General features: G+C 39.6%; 1 protein-coding gene across 2 annotated transcripts in view; it reads right to left on the bottom strand.

Moving 5' to 3' along the window:
* Nucleotides 1-3,662: 3,662 nt before the first annotated feature.
* Nucleotides 3,663-18,224, bottom strand: part of LOC128638694 (oxysterols receptor LXR-beta) — a 184,893-nt gene continuing 170,331 nt past the window's right edge. For both annotated transcript variants that reach the window (XM_053690814.1, XM_053690815.1), the window contains exon 11: nt 3,663-5,269. In XM_053690814.1, the coding sequence (XP_053546789.1) occupies nt 5,123-5,269 (147 nt within the window). In that variant the 3' untranslated portion in view covers nt 3,663-5,122. The remainder of the gene's footprint in view (nt 5,270-18,224) is intronic.

Below are 18,224 nucleotides of genomic sequence, written 5' to 3'. Positions count from 1 at the left end.
TATGTAGGCTATTTACTATAAGATTATTATATTGGATGTGCAATCGTAAATAAATGGGTTAAACTATTAGCGTAATGATGTTAGTATTATAATGACCATAGGATATTCATACCAGAGCCATAACCAATCGGATACCTTATAGAATACAAGCCTTTTCTTAGGCGTCAGTCATTGGTGTTTAACGGGGCGTATCTCGCCCCTTGTGCGTGATAGGTCAATTCATCGGTTGCTTAGGACTATAAGAAGGGGTGGCACCCGGGCCTCGGCTTGTCTATGCTACATTGAAAAAGGCTGCCACTAACAGCCGAAACGCGTTTGTTGTGTAAATAGAAGCACCTTGGTGCACTATTTTTGGTTTTAACTTTTAGTTCATGGTCTCTTGTCCCTGTCACCTGAAGCCGAGGGAGCAGTTATCGGCCAGGAAACAGGGGGGCAAGGTGACCTTATTGTATAAGTTGTAAAGGTATTTTTCGATATATAAGGCCCTCCTTACTCATATAATTAATCACATTATATATGGGTTCTTTTTAAACTTCTAACTAATAAAAATTAAACTTTTTAAACTTTACTAATTAGTAGGAATGAGTGCTAACATACCCCAATCTTGAGGATTTCTTTTATCCTCTCTCTCCTTTTGATTAATTTAATTGTGGGGTTAGCACCGGAAATATTTTTCCTTTATTCCACTAGCGTACTTTATCTAGTGCCAGTTCTCTACTCCAAATATAATACATAATTAAAAGGACCAGCGAGTGCAAGCCATTTGTTTATTGATATTCACTTTCTGCATGCACCCTGGCAAGCTGACCTAAGAAGTGCGAGTGCTCTCCAGTTGTCTATATTATATATATATATATATACACACACATACACGGGTCTGAGTGAACCCCGAAACGTCACAAATTTTGTTGACCTCTGAAGAAAAGACCAGAGTGCACTTATTTGTTGCTATACATATACATACACACACACATATACATATATATATTGCCCACATTAAATAATAAAATACAGTACTGCAGAAAGCCAAACCAGTGCTGAAACATATCAGCAGAGGATATGGAATAGGAGTATATTGATGTCCCAACAGAACTTATGGCTAATTCTTATAAAAGGTGAACAAATGTGTCACTACCCATGCTCACAATACAACCCTCCATGAAACACTGCACTCTGAGGGGAAATGGGCCTCAACTCATTTTGAGAATCCCTCTCACTAAATAATAACATGCAATCTTCATTCTTCACCTTCCTCCAGCGGAGGCAAAGACAAGACTAGTTTACCAGTAAGGTGGGAGGGGTTTTTATAGAGCTCTTGGGGTTTGGAAATCTTTGCTTCCTCCTAGTGGCAGGGAAGAATAATTCCCAGGAGTAATGGATTGTGGACTCTCCCCACTAGTGACCTATTTATCTGTATTCAGTAACTATAAGTTTTACAATGTTGCCCACTCTTTTACAAGTAACTCTAAAAGGATAGGAAAGTCAAAATTAAACTTGCATGATTTGGATAGAGCAATTCATTTTAAGACACTTTTAAATTCACTTCTATTTCCATATGTGCTGCGTTCTTATGGTATCCTTTTTTGAAAAAGAATACGCACACATCCTACACTAGTGGTAGCTAGCTGCAGATTGGTGCCTGCACCCATTTGTCTCTTGTAACATAGTAGATGAGGTTGAAAAAAGACCAAAGTCCATCGGGTTCAACCTATACAAATCTAAAATACTTACAAAAAGCTCCAGTTAAAGGGACATGAAACCCAAATTTTTTCTTTCATGATTTAGAAAGAGCATACAATTATAAACAACTTTCTCATTTACTTCTATTATCTAATTTGCTTCATTCTCTTGATATTCTTTGCTGAAAAGCATATCTAGATATGCTTAGTAGCTGCTGATTGGTAGCTGCATATAGATGCCTCCTGTGATTGGTTCACCGTGTGCATTGCTATTTCTTCATTAAAGGATATCTTAAGAATGAAGCAAATTAGGTTACAGAAGTAAATTGGAATGTTGTTTAAAATTGTATTCTCTACCTTAATCATGAAAGAAAATGTTTGGGTATAGTGTCCCTTTAAGCTTAAATAATCCCACTAAAAGGTGACGCATTTAATACTAGCAATCATATCTATGAATTTTGCTTCTAGACAGAAATGTATCAAAACAATTTTTAAATTGTGGCTAACTAGATGTGCTCAGATAGCTGCCTGTAGTGCAATGCTGTTTATTCAACAAAGGATAACAAGAGAATGAAGCAAATTTGATAATAGAAGTTATTTAAAAATGTATGTTTTATCCAAATCATTAAAGAAAATGTGGGGGTTTCCTGTCCCTTTAAGTCTATTTGTGCCACCGCTGAAAACAAACATTTTTATTTAGTTTTGGAGATATTATGGGAAGTAGCAGTTGCCAATATTTGGTTATTGTAGCCGTAACGGAAATCTAGACATAAGAGTACAAGTGCATCCATGACAGAGGTCAAAATCCAGTGCTGCTTAAATGCCCCCTTACTCTGGAGTTATGCATAATCAGTAGCCCACTGGGAACAAATGCAGGGGACACTGATGTATGTTGGAAGGAATGCATGACTAATATTAATTGTATTAACTTAACAGGAAAAAGTATCTAATACACAAATGGGGTTTCATGATCATTTTACAAAACATCATACACTTTGGGGAAATAAAGAAATAGTTATAATTTATGTAGTGATTGGCATGACATTATTCTGTACCATTTACACCTGAGTTTGATTCCCATTTTACCACACTAGAATTTTACAAATAGCTATTTATATAGGACTGCATTATTAAGCATTCCTGACAGTGAAAGCTACCACTGGTTTTAGTTCTCATTTAATTATGATGAAGCAAGCACTGCCAGATCAGGGTGATGGCTGTTTCCTCTCAGCATAGCTATTTTAGAATTTCTAAATGTAGAAGCTTTAATGTGGAGGGTGGAAGGGATCTTGCAAGGGAAGAGAGGTTGAAATAACTTAAATAATGTCAGCTTGTTTTTGTTCTTCAGCTTAATTGTGCTTAAAGGGATGGTGCACTCTAAAATGATTTCCCCTAATGTGTTTCAAATCACTTGTTATACCAGCTGCAGAATATAAATAACTGGAAAATGCTTCCTTAGGTTTATTTTTATATATGATATAACTGATTTTGCTCTTTGAAATGACAACCCATTAAAAAGGGAGATCAGACCACCTTATCTTAGCTCTGTATACAATACTTAGAAAGAACAATTAAAAATTAACTTTTAGTACTTATCTCTCCGACTCCCCACATGGAGTGTAATTTCTTAAATAATGAAATTGTCACAATAGGTGGCAGATTCAAAACGCAAAAACAGATATTTCAAATGAAAAAATAAAAGTAAAAGGAGCTACCTGTAAATATTGTAATAAAGTCAAGCAGGTAAAATGGATCATCGGGAACGTGATTGGAAGAAAAATTTACAGTGCACTGTCCCTTCAATATTATTAATAAAAAACTTCTTAAAAGTTTAATACACACTTTCTCTTGCTTAGGGTAGTTTGGATGAGCAAAGTTCAGTTCATTTTCATATGATTTTCCCAAAAATACAAAGTTTTAGAAAGAAGCAGCAAACTGTTTGCACATCTCAAAATATAAATAAAAAAACCCATGCAAATTAAGTTTTTTCAAAAATTATATGATAATTATATCTTTATTTCTCTATAATGAGATGGTGTAAACTCATGTATCTCATGAATAGTTAGTTATCTATTTTCCCTTTCCCTACTTTTGTGCGGTGGACACCCTTAAAACCCTCTGTGCACGGCTTGGTTCCAGAAGCTGTGGTCCAAACTATCATGATAATGTTTTCTACTGGATATTTAAGTGAGAGTCCATCCAATTAAAGTACAAGGGGAAAAGGTTATGCGACAAGATGGTGATTGGCACAAGATAAAGGGTTTTGTAAGGGGTGCCCATAAAAGCTTGGTGATTGGTTGCCGTCAAACCCATGCCATGCTAACATTGCAGAGATTTTAGAAAAAAAAAAAAAAAAAGGTCATGTGACACACCAAAAGCCACTTTGGCAGCTAATGATTGTCTATAGTTTATAATTGGGGTTAAATTAAATTTTTTTGTGTAATGTACATAAAATTGTCCAATAAATTTGCTTTTGATGCACACTGAATTTTACACCAAGCTACTAACTGTTGGTTATTGGCTTTTATCTCCAAGCCTATGACATCTACGTTTCAATGTAAGTGCAGAACTAAATGTCTTTTCCGTTTAGAACTCTAAAAAATAAAAATGTGATAAGTGCATATTAAACTAGATGTACAAACAAGTGCCAGGTTTTGTAAGGATGCAAAAATAGAATGATGGTATGAAGATTAAATTGATGAAGGCAGAAACTGCTCCATATGTCACAAGTAAGCATGGAGACAATTTCTCATTCCAGGTCTAAAGAAGGAAGCTTTTCAGAAAGACACAAGGCATTCAGACACCCACTATTTAAACATAACCAGAGAGGTAGTTCTTAAATATTAATATTTTTTCTGAAGCACTTTTTTTCGTTGAAGAAATTATTTTCTCCACATAGGAAGGATTGATTACTTCACTTTCCACGAGCAGTCACTGATTATTTCACATCAAATCAGATGTTAAGTAGCCAGCTGTTTTATCGTTTGTCTACATTGCAAATTATTCTCAATCAAAATATTTCTATAAATGTACTCTGCATTTTATGAGACCTTGTACAATTCAGGATGAACGTTTTATCTGCTTGCATTTCTGAGCAATATGTCCTCTTCAGCAAAAAAAACAAACACTCAAGCTTACAACAGTCTCTGAAACCATCTACCAGAAACAGCACAGTGAACATCATATTGTTCGGATTTCAAAAGAGAGAAACAGATTCACTTCATCTAGCTGTGGATCTTTACAATCAGTATAAAGCCTTTTTTGAGGTTGAGCAAAGATGTTTGGATGAGACAATATCCTCTCATATCTTCTGAAATATGCATTTTCCCCATCATGGCCTTTCCCAGCAAATTCTCTGCTGTTTGGACGATTTTCGAATTGGGTTTAAGCATATTTAGTCTGTTGCAACAGTTTTGAACTGAAATGTTTGCTGCAGCCACCTGCTACTCATGAACATCCCAGATTTCTGAAAGCAATGGAGGCAGCTTCTTGTCCTGAAGGCGGAGAGCAAAGACCTGCTCTGAGTGTACGCTGCTTAGAGTTCGCAAACTGACCAGTTTCATCAACATTCGGGGAAACATCAGATGATCCTATGAAAACAAATACAAAATAGTACTGTACAAGTTATCACACCAGGAAATAACTGTGCAGCATCTATGAAAAAGCAGATTGGCATAAAATAATGCAAGGTAATCATATATAATGTTAATATGTAAAATGTGACTCTTGGTGGTCTCCCTAAGTGTTATGGGGAAATACGGCTGCAGCTCACTGATGAGGCCTAAAAAAAGGCTGAAATGATCATCTGGGGTTGCATTGTTCCTCGTACAGAAAATTGTCTAGTATTTTGGGGCTGTATTAGCAGGATCAGACTAATATGCTTCAGGAAAGTTCTTCTCTGTTAAAGCACATTTTGGCAAAAAACAAAATGTATGCTTACCTGATAAATTTCTCTCTTTCCGGATATGGAGAGTCTACGACATCATCAATTACTAGTGAGAATATCACTCCTGGCCAGCAGGGGGAAGCAAAGAGCACCACAGCAAAGCTGTTAAAGGGACAGTCTACACAAGAATATTTATCGTTTTAAAAGATAGATAATCCCTTTATTACTTATTCCCTAGTTTTGCATAAGTTATATTGATACACTTTTTACCTCTGTGATTACCCTGTATCTAAGCTTCTGCAGACTGCCTCCTTATTTCATTTCTTTAGACAGACTTGCATTTTAGCCAATCAGAGCTGGCTCATAGGAACTCCACGTGCGTGAGCACAGTGTCATCTATATGAAACACATGAACACCCTCTAGGGGTGAAAAACTGTCAAAATGCCCTAAGATAAGAGGCGGCCTTCAAGGGCTTAGAAATTAGCATATGAACCTCCTAGATTTAGTTTTCAACTAAGAATACCAAGAGAACAAAGCAAAATTGGTGATAGAAGTAAATTGGATTTTTTTTTTTAAATTACATGCCCTATCTGAATAAAGAAAGTTTGTTTTGGACTATAAGTGTCACTCCCCTACCAACAATCCCCAGTCATTTGACTGAAGTGAAATGGAAAAAGGAATAACACACAGGTGTAGAGGTGCCTGAGGTTTAGACAAAAAATAACTCTCCATACCGGAAATAAATAAATTTATCAGGTAAGCATAAATTTTGTAGACTCTCCTAAGATATGGAGAGTCTACAACGTCATCAATTACTAGTGGGAACCAATACCTAAGCTAGAGGACACAGATGACTAGGGAGAGAAAACAAGACAGGCAGACCTAAACAGAAGGCACCACCGCTTGAAGAACCTCCAAAAACAAGCCTCAGCCAAGACAAAAGAATCAATCACATTTGAAAAAATTTGAAAAATTACACAGAGGGGACCAAGTTGCAGCGTTGCAAATTTGTTCCACAGAAGCTTCATCTTTGAAAGCCGGAGAAGAGGATACAACCCTTGTATAATGAGCTGTAACTCTCTTCAGGAGACTGCTGACTAGCAGTCTCATAAGCTAAACGAATTATAAGAAGAAGGATTAGGACATAGAGAAGGAACAACAAGTTCCTGAATAATAATTAATTCCAAAACCACTTTAGGTAGAAAATCCAACTTAGAACCGCCTTATTAGCATGAAAGATAAGGGAAGGCAAATCACACTGGAAAGCCGAGAGTTCTGAGACTCTCAGAGCAGAAGAGAAAGCAAAAAGAAACAAAAATTTTCCAAGATAACAGAATCTATGGAATGCAAAGGCTCAAATGGAGCCTGCTACAAAGCCTTCAAGTCTGTTGCTCCTCCTTGGAGCCTTAAACGTGTTTTTAAACACAGGCCTGAGACTGACCAGGGCCTGTCAAAAAGATGGAACATCTGACACACCCGCCAGACACAGGAAAAAGCAGAAATCTGACCCTTCCAAATAACTGACTGATCTTCCTGAAGAAAAGACCAAATTCTAGGAATCCTAACCCTACTACTCCAAGAGTAGCCCAATGATTCACACCAAGAAAGGTATATACACCATACCCTTAGAAAAACTATCAATAAACAGTCTTGGAAGCCTGGATCATGGTCTCCATGACCGACACAGAAAATCTACGTTAAGATAGAACTAAGCGTTCAATCTCCAAGCAGTTGGCTTCAGAGAAACGATATTGAGATGGATGAATGGACCCTAAGATAGAAAGTGCTTTCTCAAAGGTAACCTCCAAGGTGGCAGAGATGACACCTTTACAAGGTCAGTATACCAGATCGGTCAAGGCCATGCAGGAGCTATTAAAAATACTGATGCCGATACCTATTTGATATGAGCAAAGACTTGTGGAAGGAGCGCAAACAGAGGAAACCGGTAAGCTAGACCGAAATCCCAAAGAACCACCAGATTATCCATCAGGGCGGCCTGCGAATCTCTCGACCTTGAACCATACCTGGAAAGGTTAGCAATCTGCCGAGACGTTATCAGAACCAATGCCGGTACACCCCATTTAAGGGTTAACATAAAGAACACCGACGGATGGAGAGCCCACTCCCCTGGATGAAAAGACAGTCTGCTCAGGAAATCTGCTTCCCAGCTGTCCAGACCTGGAATGTGGATGTCAGAAAGACAAACAAATGTGAGCTTCCACCCACTGAATAATCCAAACCACCTCCTTCATGACTAAGGAACTCTGAATTCCTTCGATGTAAACCACAGAGGTGATGAAGCCTGACTGGAACCCGTTAAATCAGGCAATGGACAACTAAGATCAAGCCATCAGAGCATTGAAAATTGTTTTCAACTCAAGATGTTTATGGAGAGAGCAGAATCCTCTCTACTCCATAGACCCTGGGCCTTTAAAAGGGATAGTATAGTCAAAAATAAACTTTCATGATTCAGATAGAGCATGCAATTTTTAGCAAATTTCTAATTTACTCCTATTATCAATTTTTCTTTGTTCTCTTGTTATCTTTATTTTAAAAAGCTGGAAAGTATGCTTAGGAGACGGCCCATTTTGGTTCAGCACCTGGGTAGCGCTTGCTGATTGGATGGCTACATTTATACACCAATCAGCAAGCGCTACCCAGGTGCTGAACCAAAAATGGGCCGGCTTCTAAGCTTACATTACAGTTTTTTTAAAATAAAGATACCAAGAGTACAAATTAAAATTGATAATAGGAGTAAATTAGAAAGTTGCTTAAAATTGCCTGCTCTATCTGAATCATGAAAGTTTAATTTTGACTATACTATCCCTTTAACGAATCCCAGATTGCTCCCCAGCCTTAGCAGGCTGGAGTCCAAGGCCCAATCACCCAGGAAGGTCTCTGAAAGCATGTGCCCTGAGCCAGATGTTCCTGAGAAGGCCACCACAGGAGAGAGTCTCTTGTTGACTGTCTAGATCTATCCTCTGAGATAAATCCGAAAGGACTCCGTACCATTATCTGAGCATGCATAACTGCAGAGCTCACAATTGAGATTGAGTAAAGGGAAGATGTCCATGAGAGTGACCATCAGACCAAATAACCATACAGTGAGCCACTGATGGTCGAAAAGAGGCAAGAGTAAAAAATCTGAAATTTCTGACCTCTGTCAGAAAATTCTTTATAGATAGGGAAACTATTATGGTCCTTAAGAAAACTACCCTTGTAGCTATAACAAGGGAACTCTTCCCAGAATCCTTGCAAAGAGAGCCCCCAGAACCACAAACTGAAAGTGATTGTCTATAAGGGCAAATCTAAGTAACTTAAAATGATCCCTGAAAGGGAACATGAAGATACGTATCCTTCAGGTCTATGGTCGTCATGAACTGACCCTCTTGGACCAAAGGAAGAGCAAAACAAAAGATTTCCATTTAGAAGAATGGCACTCTAGGCAATTCGTTGAGACTCTTAAGGTCTAGAAAGGGTCAATAAATCCCCTCTTTATTGGGAACCAAGAACAAAATTGAATAGAACCCTAGGCCCCTGTTCTTTTACTGGAACTATCACTCACAGGAAGGAAGGTCCTGAACATAGTTCAAGAATACCTCTTTTATATCTAGACTGCAGGTAAACAAGGGAGGTGAAATCTGCCCCTGGGAGTGAAATTTTTAAAATTAAATTCTGTAACCCTGAAATACTATGTCCACAGCCCAACTGGGACATCTCATATCCAAAACTGAATGGGTTTCCAAGAAAAATTTCCTTTGAAGATACGAATGGAACTAAAATAACTGACGTCTTTAAAGTCTGTGCTTCTTGATTAATGGTAGAAAAGGCCCTTTTCCAACCGTAATATCAGAAATCATTTCAGCCAGACCAGGTCCAAACAAGGTCTTACCCTTGAAAGGGAGCATCAAAAACTTGGAATTAGAAGTAACATCAGCTGAAGAGTTTAGCCACCACACTCTGTGGCTAAGACACAGAAGCCAGAAATCTAGACTCCCAGCTAAAATTTGCACGGGAGCATCAGAAATAAATGAATTGGCTAGTTTGAGAGCCTCAATCCTGTCTTGGATCTTCTCCAAAGAAGTCTCCCAAATTGAATCAGACAAGGCATCTGAAAATCTTGATGAACCTACATCTTTAACAAATAAGCCACCAGCTTTTTGTCCAGGGATCCATAAAAGAACAGCTCTTCCTCTATAGGGATCATAGTTCTCTCAGCCAGAGTAGAAAAGGCCCCTTCTACTTTAGGCACCATGCGCCACAAATCTTTAATGGAGTCAGCGACAGGAAACATTTTTAAAGATGGGAAGAAAATTACCCCTGGCTTCTCCCATTCCTGTGAACAAATCTCTGTTGCACAGTCTGGAACAGAAAACACCTCCATAGAGGAAGGAAAATCATAGAATTTATTAAATTTACTAGATTTCCTTGGGTTGACAGCGACATGAGTATCAGAGTCTTCCAAAGCAGCCAATACCTCCTTTAACAGTACACAAAGATGTTCAGGCTTAAATCAGAAGTGTACTTCTTCAGTATCAGATAAAGGAATTATACTGTCCGAATCTGAGATTTCATCCTCAGGGGCTACCAACGTATCCTCCTCATCAGACATATGAGGGAGGGCAATCTTTGTAGCAGGAGATGGAACAGAAACCTTACTATCTGAATCTCTAATTTTCCTCTTGCGTGTTCCCTTGAACATAGGAAAAGCAGATAATGCTGCAGGTACCGCAGAATATATCTGTGCAGCCATTTCTGCAGGCAAATATACTCCTCTAGGAGACTGAGAGGAAATGCAGGACACTATTAGTGTATCCATAAAGGCTTGGGACGTTTGAGGAGAAAGCTGTGGCAATGCCTAAACAGCATCATCCTGATAGACATGAGGCTCAGAAAATAACATTATAAAGTCCCTTTTAAGCAGGAGAAACAAAATTGCATAGTAACAATTTATGAATCAAGGCATAACAGATATATTTCCATAGAAGCAGTATTCTAGCTCCAAAATGAAACTGACAGAAAAAATAAAAACTTTAAAAATTGTGCTGTCACTTTAAAAGATATACAAAATTGCCTTAAACATGAGAAGCAATTATCATAGGAACAGACCCCTATTCCAAAAGCAATAAAAATACCCAAATTCACTTAACTTATTTTATTAAGGACAACTTGGGACATTTGATAAATAAGCACTTTCACTTTAAGGAAAATATAAGATTGTTTTACTATTATGCACTTTCACTTAATAAACTTCAAGCCGGTAAATTTCTTGTTTGTAGTCAGACTTATTAAGAACAACGGTAGCCCCGCCCTTATCTGCCGGCTTTAAAGTAATCTCGTTATCTCTTTAAAGCCGGCAGATAAGGGCGGGGCTACCGTTGAAATTTACCGGCAGCTTAGTGCACAGTCCGTATATAGTCCAATCTCATACAATCCAGTATTCAAATTGAAACAAGAGATACAGGTGACTGTTGACACTGCACTGAAGTTGAATATCATTGACAAGAAAACTAGCCAATTTTTGCAGGTAAAAGATCCGGTTACTCCGGTTCTTTATGTCCTACCTAAGATCCACAAGTCCATGACTGCTCCACCAGGTCGCCCTATTGTGGCAGGCACCAATTCTATTTTTTCCAACATAGCCATCTATTTGGATAAAATTTTGAGACCTATGGTGGAGCAGTCATGTACTTTTATTAAGGACACTAACGATTTTCTTGCTAAAATTCATAATTTAGAATTATCCACTGACAAATTAATATTCTTCAGTCTCGATGTCACTAGCCTTTATACATCTATTTCACATGCTGGTGGCATCGAGTCTGTAAGTAGTGCTTTACATTCCAGTGGTCTATATTCTACCCTTGAAATTTCTTTCATTCTGCAATTGCTGGAAATTATTTTGTATAATAACTACTTCCTGTTTGAGGATCAGTTTTATATGCAATTACAGGGCACAGCTATGGGCTCCAACGTCGGCCCAAATTATGCCAACATTTTTATGAATTTGTTCGAAGAGAGATTTGTTTTTGAACACCCTGAGTTTCGTTGGTGTGCTACATCGACGATATCTTTGGGGTCTGGCTGGGCGACGTTGGGGCCCTGGAATCCTTTGTAGCAGACTTAAATCACTCCACCAATAATATACAGTTCAAGCTAGTTTGGAGTGAGTCTAGCATTGATTTTTTTTGATTTAAAACTGACCTGTTAAGAAAGGCCATTGACAGAAACAGTTTGCTCCATTATGAGAGCGCACATCCTTTACCCCTAGTGAAATCCCTCCCACGTAGCCAAATGCTAAGGGTTAAAAGGATTGTGGATGACTCTGACAGATCCTTAATTAGATTATCAGAGATGGGGGAAAAATTTATTCAAAGAGGTTATCCGACAGCATTGGTACAGGACACCATCCAAACAGTGGCTGCAATTGATGGGGACACATTGTTTAAAATTAAACCCCCTCATGAACGGGAAAAGAGATTGGTTTTTGTCTCTAGTTATTGTAGAGAAAATTTGGAAATTACATCTTACAGAATTGTATACCCAATGTTGAGGAGTTCCGCCAGTATCCAATGCCAGCTTATAAGCGCAACAGAAGTTTGAGAGACTCGCTCATTAAGGCTGATGTTGGTCCTGGCAGGTCCCCCCAACAGGGATATATTACCAAGAAGAATCTGGGTTGCTTCCCTTGTTTGTGTTGTGTAAATTGTGTATCTATCATTAAAAGTCCACATTTTGTACACCCTCAAACTGGATACAAGTTAAAATTCAGGGATTATTATACCTGTAATACCAGCTTCGTTATCTACTTGATTAAGTGTCCCTGTGGGCGGGCCTATGTAGGTGAGTCTACCAGACGAGTGGGCGACCGCATTACGGAACACAAGAGCAACATCAGATGTAAAGTAATAATTGCCCCAGTAGCGTATCATTTTTTGCAAGCAGGACACCATGTGAGCCAACTTCGGTTCCAGGTTATCGACCATATCAAGACCCCCAGACGGGGGGGGTAAATAGAACTTTGTTGTTGAAACAACGTGAATCCTATTGGATTTTTAAGTTAGATACCCTGGAACTGAAGGGGATGAACAGAGAAATCGATTGGTCTGTCTTCTATTGATGTTCTGCTTGTTTAACTATACTGATATTCTGTCATTTTTATAAACATGTTCTGGGTCAATGAGTTATCACTCTCTGTCCCTTTTATGACCATGTTTTCCCTTTAAATAGGGGTCAGTAGAGAGGTATGTGGCTACAGGGTTAATCACTTAGATAAATGTTGCTCTAGAGTTGGTATGCATTTTATTTTGTTTTCAGCAGTTGCAGAGTGAAATATGAAATGCATTGAATAAAATGTCCATGGTGTTGGTTGTTTGTATGTAACATTACTGTAGATGATTAGGTGAATATGTAAATATTTTTTGAGGCTTTCATACATTTGTTTTTAAGTTTGCATGTCATTCCACCCTTGGCCAGTGGAGGTCAGTAAGGCAATATACCTGTGGGCCAGCTTCATTGGAAGTAATTGTAAGAGTTAATTGAAAGAGTTAATTACCTGGCCTAGCCTATTTAAACAGGTGTGGTATGAGTGTGTGTTATCACATGACTAAGGGGTATTGACCACAAAACATTGTGTTTCCTTTGTCTGATCCTGTTCATTTAATAAATTTGGATTTTTATCAAGAGGAGCTACCCTTTATTTCTTCTTTGTGCACTACTATTGTTGAGTGTGGCAGTCACTCTAAGGAGTACCCTCTGTCTTGGGCTACAGTCGTTGCTGGACTACATCATCTTTAAATGCCTAAAGGTCTGGTAACAACCCACAACAGGATCCACAAGGGAAAATGCAGAAGGAAAATCAGCAACCGGAAACCCCAGGGAGAACATGCCCAAACTCCCAATTGTTTAGATAAACAGTACCCGCAAACTTAACACCCCGTCTGAATAACAACCCAGACTACAGGGGATACTAAATGTGATATCCAGATCACTTGGATAATGAGAAAAACTTGCAAGTCCCTAAGGAAGAGACCACCCCTTGCCAAAGTCCCACTCTCCAAGGAGCCAAGACAGTAAAAAGTAGTGCGACGACGCTAGAGCTTCTAGACTCACCAACAGCCTCAGGACAATAAGGCAAGGGGATACCTTGAGGTCAAAACCACTCGAGCAAAGGCTGTTCTCCACATCATCTCCGCACAAGCGAATGAACACAGGGAGAAGGGGTTCGAACCATCCCCAGTTCCGGGAGTAACCCCAAACAAGCCCAAGGAGACCACGCCCAGTGTCCCCAACAGGGAAAAAACATCTCCCAGGCCCCTAAAAGGAGGCCTAACATGGAGATCACGGAGGGAGATCAAAAAATGACCATAAAAACAGCTAGACAGTACACAGTCGATGGGCAATGAATGCAGCTGGTTACAATCTGCAACCCAACAGCTGCAAGGCAGCCAAATTACCCTTTAACTTACTAGCTGCTGAGGACCAGTCCAAGGACATTCCTCGAGCCTCAAGAGAAAAAAGGCCAAACCGCCACACGGCGGGAAGAAGGCGCTAAGCCCTCCAACACTCCACCACGTGGGAGCAGAACACTAGGATCCGGTAATACCAGATGCCATAGAACGACGCATCGGAGAATGCACTGTCCCAGTCATCCAAATCGAAGGCTATAAGGACTGAGACAATCCTTCTTGCCTTGTAGACCCACAGGTCCTCTAGAATGCTTCGTTGAATGAAAAAGAAAAGATAACATGAGCACTCGGCACCTTGAAGGGACCCGCCAATCAGAACGGCGCCACGTGTCTGAACAGCCACAAGACAGAACCGAACCCAACAGGAGCAGCCTGCATCCGGGTCCCAACCGTCAGGCTGTATAAATCCTCCCTCAGAGGGGAAGAAGGGAAACAGACAAATATGTCCCCAAAAACACTTCCGACAAAGTAACAGAGAGCATCGATCCCAGTGTAAGATCCCCGAAAGAAAATAATAAACAAAATAAAGACATCCTAACCGGATAAAAAGAAAATATAAGGCAACCTGTAGGTTAACGCACAATAAGGAAACAGACCTACTGCAGGACCAGCTGAACAGAGCCCTAATCAAAACAACCTGGGAAGGATCTCAAACAAGAACAATCAGAATATTACATCATCCCCACGTCTGCTGAGGTGTACCATTCGAAGCAGACTGAAAATTCCTGTATCCGAGAAGGATAGGATCATTTAATAACTGAAAAACATGTCTGAGTAGGACGCAAAAAGACGTGCCACTCTATAACGGAAGGTACAACACTCAGGAACAGTTACCCCCACAGGGAACTGTACAGGTCCTCCCCAAGGTGGTAACCCCGGGACAATAGGGCACGAGCACAGACGCGCATAAACGTCTGGACTCTGCAGACTAATAATCGCCAACAATATGTGGAAGCGAAAACGTGCTGCAACCTCCGGGGGGGAACACGTCGCCCTGCATGAAGGAATAATCATAAACAGGGTTACCCGCATGTGTAGAAGGATGGAGTGGTAGGGAACTCGCCTCTTGGAGGACGGGACCCCCAAAGGTGAATGTCTCAGCTGACCCTTGATTCCCGAACCCGAGGAACCAGACGCTCTCATATGGCATATAGAACAAAATTGGTTGACATGTGTCAATGAGGCCAAACCTGATACTTCACCGGACGCAGAATCTGAAATTAAAATAGTCTCAGTATCAGAATCCTCCATAACGGAATCTGAATTTTGCACAATTTCAGCATCAGAATCCTCTATAACTGGATAGAGGAAAGGCAAATATGGACTAAAGATTAACACAAAAAACATAATTTATGTAAGAACTTACCTGATAAATTCATTTCTTTCATATTAGCAAGAGTCCATGAGCTAGTGACGTATGGGATATACATTCCCAAACCTCAAAATGCCTATAAATACACCCCTCACCACACCCACAATTCAGTTTAACCAATAGCCAAGAAGTGGGGTGATAAAAAAGTGCGAAAGCATATAAAATAAGGAATTGGAATAATTGTGCTTTATACAAAATCATAACCACCACAAAAAAAGGGTGGGCCTCATGGCTCTTGCTAATATGAAAGAAATGAATTTATCAGGCAAGTTCTTACATAAATTATGTTTTCTTTCATGTAATTAGCAAGAGTCCATGAGCTAGTGACGTATGGGATAATGATTACCCAAGATGTGGATCTTTCCACACAAGAGTCACTAGAGAGGGAGGGATAAAATAAAGACAGCCAATTCCTGCTGAAAATAATCCACACCCAAAATAAAGTTTAACGAAAAACATAAGCAGAAGATTCAAACTGAAACCGCTGCCTGAAGTACTTTTCTACCAAAAACTGCTTCAGAAGAAGAAAATACATCAAAATGGTAGAATTTAGTAAAAGTATGCAAAGAGGACCAAGTTGCTGCTTTGCAAATCTGATCAACCGAAGCTTCATTCCTAAATGCCCAGGAAGTAGAAACTGACCTAGTAGAATGAGCTGTAATTCTCTGAGGCGGAGTTTTACCCGACTCAACATAGGCAAGATGAATTAAAGATTTCAACCAAGATGCCAAAGAAATGGCAGAAGCTTTCTGGCCTTTTCTAGAACCGGAAAAGATAAATAGACTAGAAGTCTTTCTGAAAGATTTAGTAGCTTCAACATAATATTTCAAAGCTCTAACAACATCCAAAGAATGCAACGATTTCTCCTTAGAATTCTTAGGATTAGGACATAATGAAGGAACCACAATTTCTCTACTAATGTTGTTGGAATTCACAACTTTAGGTAAAAATTCAAAAGAAGTTCGCAACACCGCCTTATCCTGATGAAAAATCAGAAAAGGAGACTCACAAGAAAGAGCAGATAATTCAGAAACTCTTCTGGCAGAAGAGATGGCCAAAAGGAACAAAACTTTCCAAGAAAGTAATTTAATGTCCAATGAATGCATAGGTTCAAACGGAGGAGCTTGAAGAGCCCCCAGAACCAAATTCAAACTCCAAGGAGGAGAAATTGACTTAATGACAGGTTTTATACGAACCAAAGCTTGTACAAAACAATGAATATCAGGAAGAATAGCAATCTTTCTGTGAAAAAGAACAGAAAGAGCAGAGATTTGTCCTTTCAAGGAACTTGCGGACAAACCTTTATCTAAACCATCCTGAAGAAACTGTAAAATTCTCGGAATTCTAAAAGAATGCCAAGAAAAATGATGAGAAATACACCAAGAAATATAAGTCTTCCAGACTCTATAATATATCTCTCTAGATACAGATTTACGAGCCTGTAACATAGTATTAATCACAGCGTCAGAGAAACCTCTTTGACGAAGAATCAAGCGTTCAATCTCCATACCTTTAAATTTAAGGATTTCAGATCCTGATGGAAAAAAGGACCTTGTGACAGAAGGTCTGGTCTTAACGGAAGAGTCCACGGTTGGCAAGAGGCCATACGGACAAGATCCTCATACCAAAACCTGTGAGGCCATGCCGGAGCTACCAGCAGAACAAACGAGCATTCCTTCAGAATCTTGGAGATTACTCTTGGAAGAAGAACTAGAGGCGGAAAGATATAGGCAGGATGATACTTCCAAGGAAGTGATAATGCATCCACTGCCTCCGCCTGAGGATCCCGGGATCTGGACAGATACCTGGGAAGTTTCTTGTTTAGATGGGACGCCATCAAATCTATTTCTGGAAGTTCCCACATTTGAACGATCTGAAAAAACACCTCTGGGTGAAGAGACCATTCACCCGGATGCAACGTTTGGTGACTGAGATAATCCGCTTCCCAGTTGTCTACACCTGGGATATGAACCGCAGAGATTAGACAGGAGCTGGATTCCGCCCAAACCAAAATTCGAGATACTTCTTTAATAGCCAGAGGACTGTGAGTTCCTCCTTGATGATCGATGTATGCCACAGTTGTGACATTGTCTGTCTGAAAACAAATGAACGATTCTCTCTTCAGAAGAGGCCAAAACTGAAGAGCTCTGAAAATTGCACGGAGTTCCAAAATATTGATCGGTAATCTCACCTCCTGAGATTCCCAAACTCCTTGTGCCGTCAGAGATCCCCACACAGCTCCCCAACCTGTGAGACTTGCATCTGTTGAAATTACAGTCCAGGTCGGAAGCACAAAAGAAGCCCCCTGAATTAAAAGATGGTGATCTGTCCACCACGTTAGAGAGTGTCGAACAATCGGTTTTAAAGATATTAATTGAGATATCTTTGTGTAATCCTTGCACCATTGATTCAGCATACAAAGCTGAAGAGGTCGCATGTGAAAACGAGCAAAGGGGATCGCGTCCGATGCAGCAGTCATAAGACCTAGAATTTCCATGCATAAGGCTACCGAAGGGAATGATTGTGACTGAAGGTTTCGAAAAGCTGCCATCAGTTTTAGACGCCTCTTGTCTGTTAAAGACAGAGTCATGGACACTGAATCTATTTGGAAACCCAGAAAGGTTACCCTTGTCTGAGGAATCAATGAACTTTTTGGTAAATTGATCCTCCAACCATGATCTTGAAGAAACAACACAAGTCGATTCGTATGAAATTCTGCTAAATGTAAAGACTGAGCAAGTACCAAGATATCGTCCAAATAAGGAAATACCACAATACCCTGTTCTCTGATTACAGACAGAAGGGCACCGAGAACCTT

Source organism: Bombina bombina, chromosome 8 (assembly GCF_027579735.1).
Source record: "Bombina bombina isolate aBomBom1 chromosome 8, aBomBom1.pri, whole genome shotgun sequence".
In the NCBI taxonomy this organism is placed as follows: domain Eukaryota; kingdom Metazoa; phylum Chordata; class Amphibia; order Anura; family Bombinatoridae; genus Bombina; species Bombina bombina.
This window is presented reverse-complemented; position numbering and strand designations above follow the sequence as displayed.